Source organism: Pyrus communis, chromosome 11, assembly GCF_963583255.1.
Source record: "Pyrus communis chromosome 11, drPyrComm1.1, whole genome shotgun sequence".
Classification (NCBI taxonomy): Eukaryota; Viridiplantae; Streptophyta; class Magnoliopsida; order Rosales; family Rosaceae; genus Pyrus; species Pyrus communis.
Genome location: NC_084813.1, coordinates 1,181,003 through 1,192,448, shown reverse-complemented (window position 1 = coordinate 1,192,448; position 11,446 = coordinate 1,181,003). Strand labels below are relative to the sequence as shown.

At 35.7% G+C, this 11,446-nt stretch overlaps 1 protein-coding gene and 1 non-coding gene across 2 annotated transcripts; one reads left to right on the top strand and one right to left on the bottom strand.

Moving 5' to 3' along the window:
• Positions 1 to 3,200: 3,200 nt before the first annotated feature.
• Positions 3,201 to 3,277, top strand: LOC137709613 (small nucleolar RNA Z122). The gene has a single exon (XR_011064901.1). It is a non-coding gene; the product is annotated as a small nucleolar RNA Z122 (small nucleolar RNA).
• A 257-nt stretch (positions 3,278 to 3,534) lies between these two features.
• Positions 3,535 to 5,718, bottom strand: LOC137708481 (GDSL esterase/lipase At5g37690-like). The gene is made up of 6 exons (XM_068447567.1): positions 5,471 to 5,718; positions 5,239 to 5,366; positions 4,999 to 5,125; positions 4,687 to 4,799; positions 4,042 to 4,291; positions 3,535 to 3,958 (listed from the first exon to the last, which is right to left on the bottom strand). The coding sequence occupies exons 1-6, from the start codon at positions 5,709 to 5,711 to the stop codon at positions 3,720 to 3,722; spliced, it is 1,098 nt and encodes a 365-aa protein (XP_068303668.1). The 5' UTR covers positions 5,712 to 5,718; the 3' UTR covers positions 3,535 to 3,719.
• Positions 5,719 to 11,446: the final 5,728 nt, after the last annotated feature.

Sequence of the window (11,446 nt, the reverse complement as noted above, 5' to 3'; positions counted from 1 at the left end):
ACACTATCACATTTTATGGCTTCGTAACCTTCCAGGTGTCGGCCAGCACAGCTCAATTTAGGGTCCAAGTGGACTTTCTGGGTCGGTGTGTGTCAATAAAGTAATTTGGACAAACTAAAATTTATAGTTGTTTTTAAAACCATCATCTACATGTAATCCTAACAAATCATCTACAAGAACTCCGGATTTTTACGAGCATATTGTTTTATGAAACTTCGAATTTCTATAGCACTTATTTTCAAAACTTCAAGTTCGAGTTTAAGTACGAACTCTAAATTCATGATAATTGCAAACAAGCACAATATACATATATAGTGAACGGGAATAGCTTCGGGACTTATGTGTGAAAAAAATGAGTGATGACCCAAAATATAGGGTTGTCGTGGCTTGCGGGCCCAAAAGAGTGGTTGTTGGGTTGCTGGGCAACAAAGAAGAAGTAAATGGGTTAACAGATTATATACCCAATTATTGGGCTAAGAAGGAAAAGTGAAAAACAAAGCATAACCCATGGGCTTGTTATTTCATGCGAGCCAAAAATAAAACAAGGCCCAACAGACAAAAAAAAACACAAGTGGAACGGTTTGGTGCATATACCCAATTAGGTTGCGAGTCGACTCCAGGTAGCCCATGTTCGTAAGAAAGGTGATGCAAAATGGCTTTGTTTTGGACCTTAGAGTTTTGGAGCAGGAACGACTTGGTGGCTCAGGCAGTGCGGCTTCAGGCTGCGGCTCATATGCTTGTAGGGTTTGAAAAATCCCTTTTTTTTCCCTTCTCTTATTCACGCATATTCAATTTACCACAATTATAAGAACAACAAATTTAAGCTGAATCTATAATTTGAAAGGAAAAAAAAAAAAGTAAAATTATTGTTCATACTTCATGGTGAATGTTTCATGCAATCATTGCTGAAAAAATATCAAAATTGAAACCATGTTTTATAGATTACCTGGATTGCTTGATGAATATTGTGAACGACTTTGTAGAAAACAAGTATTCAGTTCCTTAGCTCAATGTCAGGAGTGTGTTTAACAATGCGTTGTGGCCTAAATTTAACCGAATGAGAGAAAAAGGGGTGCAGCTACATAAAGAGAAAAGATAGGCTTGGGAATTACTGTGATGATATTTCTCCGTACCTTATGCATTTTTTAAGAAAAATAATGGGGTTACTTGCTTTACAAGTAATACAAAGTTGTGCCTTTTTGTTTTTTGTAATTAATTCTTGAATTGTTTCTCACTAACATTAGTAGTTATTGAGACTATAATTACTTAAGTAATGATTTCTGTTGTGAAATTGATGTGCCCACATAAAGAAAACAACCACATATGGCTAAGGGTGGAAAGTGGAAGAATAGAAGTCAAAATTATATTGCTTAAATAGTAGAAGTTTGGTTTTTATTGTTTTGGTGTGTAAGCCTTTTACATGCATTAAAAGAGACGTATGCTTGTATCGTATGGGTAGTACAGAAAGATGAAAAACAGAAAGTAATAATCATGTTTTCCTCATTTGTCCATCTCTACGTTCATTTCTCTTATCTGATACTAGTGAAGAAAATAAACAAAATAATACATGGCTCCCGTTTCCCTTCAATCTCTAACAACTTTAATAATATACATATACATATATATATATATATATAAGTACGCATCATCTGATAATAACATGTTTCTAAATGCTCAAGGTAATCATTATCTTGAATTGGTCAAAACTCCAAAAGACTCCAAAACAAAATTGTCGAACACTCTAATGCTTTAGCACATTTAATCACATAAATTAAATATTAGTTCGTTCTATCAACTATATTTTTCTCTCAAGTGAGACATAAATTTAAAAAAAAAAAAAATATATATATATATATATATATTATATGGCCCTTTATGACCAAATATATCTCGGGATATTAAACCTAGTTAGAGACTAATTTTTTACTTTTTTTATATTTTTAGTTTTACCAATATTAAAATAAACAGTTAAATGGGTACACGTTTATAACCGCGGATAATACCCATGACCGGCCATTTAAATTTCACGGATAAACGGTTATACCCATAACCTTTTATTTATCTAAACGGTTATTCATAACCGTAACCGTCAAATTTATATGGACTGATAACCACAGCTACCCATAACCAATAGATATTTGCCCATCCCTACTCATGAGCCTCTGTTTCTCAACTTATCTTTCTGAAAGCATATCGGACCGAAACTCCATTTGGATTGAGGCTGGTTGTGCTAAGGCCCAATCTCAAAATTTGGCCCATTCAAAACACCAAATCCGAAGGCATATGCTCCGAAGTTATCAAGAACCACAAACCCTTAACCTTCTGTTTCTATATAAATTCAACCCCAAGCGCCTCCGCAGCTATCAATCTCTGCTTCCTCCTCTATGAATCTTCTTACTTTCAATTTTCTTTGATTTTTTCTTATATTTTTGTTTTTGTTTTTTGTTTTTGTATTTTTTTCTTTGATTTTCTTGATTAAGAATCTGCAAAAAAGCATCTACTGTGAACCTCTCTGCCGTTGTTAATGGCTGGGAGACCACGAAAAGATGCGAAATCAATGTCCAAAAGGATACTTGGTACTTCTGGACAGGCAGGCTCTCATATCACTCCGATGAGTTCTGACTTTTTCTCGTAAGTCCCACAATTTTTCTCACCTCCCAAACACCCCCAAGTCCCAAATTTTCTGTTTTTCTTGTTGCTCGATGATGATTTTATTTGCTTTAACCACACCGAAGTGAGGCTAGAACCGTTGGATCTTCCCTCCCCTGAATTAACCGCGCAGATCAACGGCGGTGCTTCTTGTGCTGGGTGTTTCTTGATGACTCTGTTTTCTAAAAACAGAGGTTGATTTTTGGATCTGACCTCTGGTTTTAGGGAAGAGAAGAAGGATTTGGCAAGCATTTGAAGCCCATTGTTTGATTTTTTGGGTTGATTCTTGTTAGGGTTTTTTCAACTGTTTGATGTTTCTCATGTGGACAAACTTTGGCCCTTGACTGAGAGCAACCAATCCCAATTCTTTTTGCTAATTTATTTTTTAGGGTTCTTGTAATTTTTTTGGGTTTCTTACTGTCATTTTTTTGGCACACCACACTTTATGTTACACTGAAATTTATTTAATAACTAATTGTATTATGATAAGTTGACGGTATTTTTAGCATACTGAAAAATTTCTGCTGGTGCAACGTATGTTTGACATTTATTTTGGGGAATGATGATTAAACCGTGACATAGGCTTCTGCTCTGCTGAATTATGTTTGCACGTCAGTCTGATCCCAAATTCCCACTTCAGAAAAAAAGTTATTTTCATTTTCCTGTCATTTGTTAATTATCTGAATCCGAGAGTCCCGTTTTCTTGGTTACTTTTGAATTTGATGTTAAGGGATTAAAAGAATGAATTCTTTGGATATCAAATTTAAAGGTGAATGACCATCCGTTTCATGATCAATCGGATGGCGGGAAAAGATATATATATTCGTTTCTTCATAATACATTCCACTCGGGTAATCTGATCTTAAGCAGAGACTAAAACGCCGATTACAATCCAAATTAGGTGCTTGGTTTATGGAACAAATTAATATTGAAGTGCAAATTCTTTGTAGGAAGGTGCGATGAAAAATAAATAAGTCGTTGTCTGCAGACAAAGCCCGGCTGACATAACTCTGCAGAATTACATACGGTACTAGTAATGTATCCTGCAGTAATCATCGGCGAGATGCCAACTAGGGTGAAGGTGCTGGTGCACCGGAAGGAGCCGTGAATAGTGTTGATGCACCGGAAGGTGGCGTGAATAGTTTCTTGAAGAGTTTATCTGCGAGAGCCGCGTTTGCTGCGTCGGTAGGGTGGAATGCATCCCAGAACACGTACTCTCTCCGGTTGCTGCATAGCTGTGAATTAGGCAAGCATAGCCCTCCAATGTTTGTGGCCACATTGCAACACGGAAGGTTCGAAACCTTAAACCCTGAAAAATTGGTACGTACATTGTAAGTTAAACATCTGCGAATCAACTTCGAATCTACAGTTTGAGTTATCGAGTTTGATTACCGTAAGCTGTAGGGTTTTGGATTAAGTCGAGGACGTCTCCGTATGTGTCTGCAAATGAGATTTTTGCCCCTGGGAGTTGCCTGTCAAGGGAGGCAAGGAGCTTTTCTACATTGGAGTTGAATTGTAGCATCATATTGTTTACTTGGTTTAAGCACTGCCCTGTGTTTGATCTGACTCTTTGAGAAGGAATGCAGCCAAGTGGTCCGAGACCATGGAACGTCATATTTCGGGCACCCAGGTGGTAGAGCGTCTAACACAAACAATTTGAACATGCATTGTTAATTAACTAGGGGTTAGGGATGTAAATCGGCTCGAAAGAGCTCGAGCTTGCACCAGTTTTGGATCGTTGAAGCTTGTGAAAGAAACAATCGAAGCCTATGTTCTTTGCCTCAATGAGAAACAAGCCAAGTTTGAGTATAAACCCTGGATTTTTTTGAATGAGACAACTCGAACTATTTTACAAAAAGTTTGCTTGGAATGAAAGATCAAAGACCAAGATTGTGAGCAAATTAAAAAACGTTCGCCAAAGTAACCAATTTAAAATATGATTATGAAACTTGATATTTAAGAAAAGCGCGGTACTTCTTTTCTCAAAATATTGTAAGAGATGTGGGATGTGTTGTTTACTTGTTAGTGTTTACTAACCTTAAGTTGTCCCTCTAAGGTACGCATCAATAATTCCACAAATTGTTCGGGAGTGTACTGCCGACCAGTAGGTAAAAAGGGTTGCAAATAATTGTTGATATAATCATTGCTCCCTGAAAAAAAGCAAAGGAAGAAAATATATAGTAAATGATCTTAGATATATACGAGCAATTGTCTAAACTACTCTAATTACAGGAAACGGGACTTTAGACTCGGGTGCAAGGAAATTAGTCACTGACTTAACCCACTTCTACAGAAAAAATGAGTTCTTTTCATCTAGAACAAGATTTCATTTGTCCAATAAAAGAGTACCAAGTCCCAAGAAGAAGATGGCTTCCTTGAAGAGCTTGGCTGCAGCCTGTGCCCCAATCTTAGCCTTGATGACTTCCGTTGTCTTTTTGAAATTTTGTATTTGATCATCAAAACTCAGCCTCTGAATCTGTCACGAAGAAAAATAAAAAAAGGATGTAAGATTATACTGCATTTACTCCTGCACCTGAAGTTGTAGGTTCAACGACACGATCAAAATATTTTAGAAAGAAATGTGATTACAAAATAGAGTCCAGTGCTATTGAGTATTCCTGCTCCACCAGATGCATAATTGACCCCTTTAAGCAGTGCATCATTGTTCCGTGACAAGGATAGATAAGGTGGTGGCGATGGAATCCCAAGCTTTTCGGCTACAAAAATCACAAACAAAATTCAACAAGTTCATCAAGATACAAGGGAAAAGAAAAAAATCGACGTCAGGTAAGTATAACATTATAAGAATCAAGAACACTACATATTAAGTCGCCGATGGTTCTTCCATTACTGAACCTCCCAGTAGGTCGACCACCAACATAATCGACACCATACCAGGGATAATTTGACTTTGCAAGAGAATACTGCAGATAGTTGTTGTTCCCTACATCTGTCAAGGAGTCACCGAAGACGAAGGTCACGGTATTCGCTGCCAATGAAGGCACGGCTACCATGGTTGTGAAAATGGTGGTAGCTAAAGCCATCCACATTGTCACTTCCATCTTTGAATGTCTCTCACTTGGGGAGTAAGTGGCAGCTAGTGAGACAAGAATTTATAGTAAATTGATCGTTAAATTTCTGATGAGGTCTAAAGTCAGCACAGTTTGAGGAGTTGGCCAACTCAGCTGCCCAAGTCAGCAGAGTTTGATTTGTTACTTGTTAGGTGGTGGTTGCTTCAGAGTGTAAAGATTACTAAATTTCGATATTAATAAAAAGCATGCACAATGGTGTCAAAGTTCACTTGTTTTGCCCCGAGTTTTCTTATTTGGCTGCCTACTTTGGGTTAGTTAGATGCCAACTAAACTTAACAACTACTTGGTACCGTCAACAACCGAATCACCGGAACCAATTAACAACTCCTCTGTAAAAAATCAATTAAACTAAGGTTGCTTAGTTATTGAACTATATAAAAACAGATGAATGAATTGATAAAAGCATTACGAGCCGTTTATGTATTTACTACAATAGATCGACTAAACGATCTTAATTTTAATTCATTTTTGCAGAGATGATCTGTATAGAGTGACTCATAATATGAACAGTTTTTATCATAAGCACAAAGCTTTGTGATTCGAACACAAAGAGTTTTGAGTAGAAATTTCTGCATGTCATAAGCATATTCGGGCCTAAGAGTCGATATGCCAACTGGAGAAGGAATTACTACATGTCGAAGAGCGGTCTAGTGATAGGTTTTAGGTTCAATTCTAATAAATGATGAGTTCGATACTAAATTAGAACAATACTTGGCTACTCAAACGATGACTAGGAATTCCTACTCAAAATTGTTCTTTGCCGATGTGTTTATGATCAAAACCGTTCATATTATAAATCACTTTATAAAGATTGCCTCTGTGAAAAATCAATTAAAACTAAGGTCGTTTAGTTATCGAACTATATAAAAACAGATGAATGAATTGATAAAAGTATTATGAATCGTCTATGTATTTGCTACAATAGATCGACTAAACGACCTTAGTTTTAATTCATTTTTGCAAAGATGATCTTTATAGAATGATTCATAATGCGAACGGTTTGGATCATAAGCACAAAACTTTGCGATTTGAACACAAAGAGTTTTGAGTAAAAGTTCCTACTCAAGCATTGTTTACCAAATTATTCCAGCATTCTTTTAGAGTAAATATATTGTTCTGTCAAAAACATTGTCGTAAGTGGTCATTAACTCCCTGCACACTGATAAGCTCATATTTATATATATTTTACATCAAATTCACTTGTCTTTTCTTAGTTAGTTCCTTATATTTCTGAGCTATTTACTTTGTTTTTGTGTTTTGTAGGATTTGTCAAGCAAAGAAAAGAAAAATAGCACAAGTGGAATTTTAAGTAACAAATTCGTCAAAACTGCCTGTGTAGTTCAGCTGACTTTGGAAGCAAGTTGCGGACAGCTTAGAATGAATTAGAGAATGAGCCTTATATTCTTGGAAAGCTACAGATGTCTATTTTCTAGAGCATTTAGCAGATTGTTAATATCATTTTCTAGAAGAAGTTATGGCTGTTTTAACACTAAAAGGTTTCCAAGAGGCTGAGCAGTTTGTAACTGACAAGAAAGCATTGAAGGCAATAAACCCAATAAATGTAGCAGCCAAAATGCCGCCAAGAACAAACCAACTAACACCTATTCAAATATCAGAGGAAATGGAATTAAATATGAGGATTAAGTGGGAATAATTGGTATAAAGGCTACCCAAGCAGTTACAATTTTTTTACCATTTCCTCTCACTTATTGTTATCACTAAATGACTATTAGTGAGTGAGTTAAGGAGAAGAAAATGATGAAGCAAGAATTGGTTTAAAAGTAGCGTTGGGGAAGGAAGGAAAAAGGAGGCCTCAGTCGATTTCTTTCGGTTCTATTTTCTCAAACTCATGTCTATCTTTTGTTTTAACTTAAGGATTGTGTAACTAAATTTTTAGTAGTTAGGGGCTGTTTTGAAGCCCCGAATATGATTGCTTTGTTATGACATTTCGTTTGAATTACTTTTATGAATGGATGAAAATTGGTTCACTACTTGTCTCATTGATAAATTCCTTATATGTTTTCTACGGATACATACTTAGTAAGCATATTGAGGATTCTAATGCTATGAATATGTGTGTGCCTACCCTTGTTAAATGAGGACCTACATATGTTCTAGAGTAGTACTTGTTAATTGCGATTAACATGTGAATCAATTTCTAGAATAAGTAAGACAACGTCAATACTTACGATGTCTTGTGATGACTCAAATTCTTTTCGTTCTTAATGATTTCTACTTGTTAAATCTATGAACACGTCATTCTAGATTGCATGCTAAGGACTAAGTTAAGTTGAAAATGCCATTATCTTAACATACTACATAAGAAAGAGTAACAGGTTGAGTTATAACATTAAGCCAACTTGAGCATCTTCATCCGGAAATAAAAGGAATTTGAATGAAACATAACATGTTTGCATGATTATTTGGTGGTGGATAACACTTCCCCTAACTCGTTTTCTTAACTTGTGAACTAAAATCTATTTTTACTACTTAAAATATGTTTCTGTCATGTTTTTGTTCGATTTAATTTAAATAGCAAATCAACTCCAAAAATTTGTGTGAGTGTAGCTCTGTGTGTGTAGTATCTGCATATTAAATTTCGTAAACTTTAGATAAGTGTAAGTCGGTCTAATAATTATTTTTCGGTGGCTGGTCAGTAGGGACAGTAGCCCAGTTTTTGTGACATTTTAAGTAGTTCAATAAAACAATTTTCTGCGGGAAAGACCCTTATTTTCATATGCTACAATTGACAAATCTTAGTGTTAATAAGGAAAATCAATAGAACATTTATGTGCTACTTTGTGGTGTGCATTTAATCCTATCACACACAAACTAGGGAGTTGTTCCAGATCATCCCTAACATGTGGTCACTTATTAATTTTGCATTTTCAAATTATATATCAAATTGTCACGGAGAAATATAATGGAAACAATTAAAGGAGAAGCTGATCCACATATATAGTAAAAAAACTACGTAAATTATTACATAAAATGGTGAATATTTACTAGTGGTAAATTACTCTAGTGGTTAGGGGTTTTGTCTTTAACCAACAGTATCCAGTCAAAACTGACATTGCAACATGTAATGAATTGTTACAAACAATGCTCATCAAAGATAAGTTGTCTGATATTATATCAAAGGAACCATCAAGTTCTTGCGCAGCAAAACAAGGTTCATATCGCATATATATGATGTCTAGCGGGTTACTTTCTGCTCTCCTTGTTCTTGCCCCTCTGGTTCTTGTTCTTTGTCTTCCCCTTGTTTCTGTTACATTGGGAACCAGACGCAGCATCAGCCAATAGATTTGACTCATTGCATATGCGATTCTCCTAGCCTAAAGTGTGACTGTCCCCGGTCTCACTCGGTACAGAAACAACATCAGTTTGCGGAGACTCTGGATGCTTGTTGGATTCGCAATTTTCTTCACCTATAGTGTAACTTTCCCCAGCGTCACATGGTTTATCTAATGCAGCACCGGTCTTCCCCTCCTCAGAATTGGTTGCACAATACACACGACTGCAAGATCCTGCTCGCGAAGCTTTTTGGATGGGTGGTTTAGGAAACAATTTTCTAAATATGTCATCCCTCTACTGGTTGGCCTTCCATGTCAACAAAGATAGCATCTGAACACAACCTTGAACAATTGGTCCCAAAACTTGGTATTACCAAGTTTTAGCTACCATCTTAAGAGCCGCCGCGAGCAAATTCACATCTAAGCTAACAGATTTGCTTCTCCTCTTGTTTTTGAGGGTGTCATAAAACTCCGACGGCAGCTATTCAGTGATATGGTTCCTCCCCGGCACATCATTGAGTAAATCTAGACCAATACCAAAATTCACATAAACAAAGCATAACACAACGACCAATCCAACAGGAGTAGTGAATACTAGTTCTTCTAATCTTAGATGGACATTTTCATCCATTCAACCATATCCACCTTATTGAAAATGCACTCCCGAACCACATCAAGCTCATTCTTCAAAATGATAGATACAATAAACCTTTATTGACGATCATACAAGTCATTGCTGAAAAGACGTCACATAAAATCACTACAGAGGAGCAAAATCACATCAAGTCATTGTTGTAAGGCAAGACCACATAATATAGCCATCGCAAAGTGGAAACCACAACACTTGCAAAGCTAGGCAACAAGACAACTATACCACTTTGAGAATGGAACCACTAATCGGCTAATCTAAAGAGGGAACTCAGAGAAGCAAAGGCAAAAATTCAGAAATTCGAGTTCAAACTTTAAATTAATATTCACTATCATTTAAAATTTTTTATTATTAACGTTTCGTATAAAATCTGTAATTTCTTTTTTGTTCGTTCAAATTTTAATATTTTTTGACATAAAAAAGGAATAATTCTTTTTAATTGACTATATTCTTTATTTACTTGTGATAGGAAAATAAAATTATAAAATTTAAATGATGAGCTTGCGCACCAAATTTGGGTATTAAAAAACTTAAAACTTATGATATTGAGTAAACAAGTAATAAATTTATTGCCTCAAAAGAACGATTATTTATGTACCTGAGTTTCATCTTAAAATTTCAAATTTCTCTCATCTCAGTAACACCTTTATCAAAGAAGAATATATGAAGATTCTCTAATATGGAAGCGGATTATCTGCCATTCTTTTACCATGTTCTCCTATTTGTGTGGTTACGGTTAAATCATGTCAATATGTTTTATTATTTTTATAAAAAAAAATTAATATAAAATATTGACGTAATTTAAGATCGTACAATATAGAAGAAGATAAGAAGGGCACGGTAATGACAATCTGCCCCCCATCTAATATACAGCTAGCTTTGCATTTTTCTTTCCTTTTTCTTACATAGCATGACTCATCAGTCCTGGAAGGAAGATTCTCAAATGTACAGCTTGCTATACTTTTTTATTTCCTTTTTCTTCTAAAGTATGACTCATGACATGTCCAATTTGGTGGACAGGGATCATCTACGGATCCTTCTATCCGGATCATACGGACCTCTAATTGTAGTCATTCACGTAGATCTTGCGGCCAAAAATAATTATAATTCTTATTTATTTGTCAGATGCACCAGACTACCTTCTCGTCCATATATCCTTGTCTCTTCTTCTCCAAAAGCCAACGGAAATTTGATACTTGTTTTTGTTTTGATTGGCAGCCAAACCCGAACCTTATTTTAGTGCTTGTTGCTTGGGTTGATTACCAATTCGGATCGACAGAGCGGGAGGGTTGGAGAGGAGGACAATTTCCAACACAAAATATTAGAAATTTTGACGATACATATTATACTTCTCTTGCAACAAATCACTAAAGATAAATATTAATAAATATTCTCGAAATATGAAAATTTCTAACAAAATTCAACGAAATTGGACCAGGGCCACAAACTGGAGTGGTTTCTAGCTCTTTGGTCATCACCGATAGTGAACTAAAAGGTGGTGTGAGATTTGGGAGAGATGAGTCAAAAGAAAGGGAGAGATAAAAGACAAAAGCATAAGAGAAATTTTATTTAGATCTAGTTATCCTCTTTCTACACCTAATTTTTTATTTTGAAATTCTAAATGTGCTCAATAATTCTCTTTCTACACCCAACAAGCATAAAAAGAAAATAATAATAATTTAGCAATAGGCAACTCCAGCCACCCTATCTCTTCAAACCTCAAACACCCAGTTTCTAACCTCCCCAACTCCCCACCGCCACCT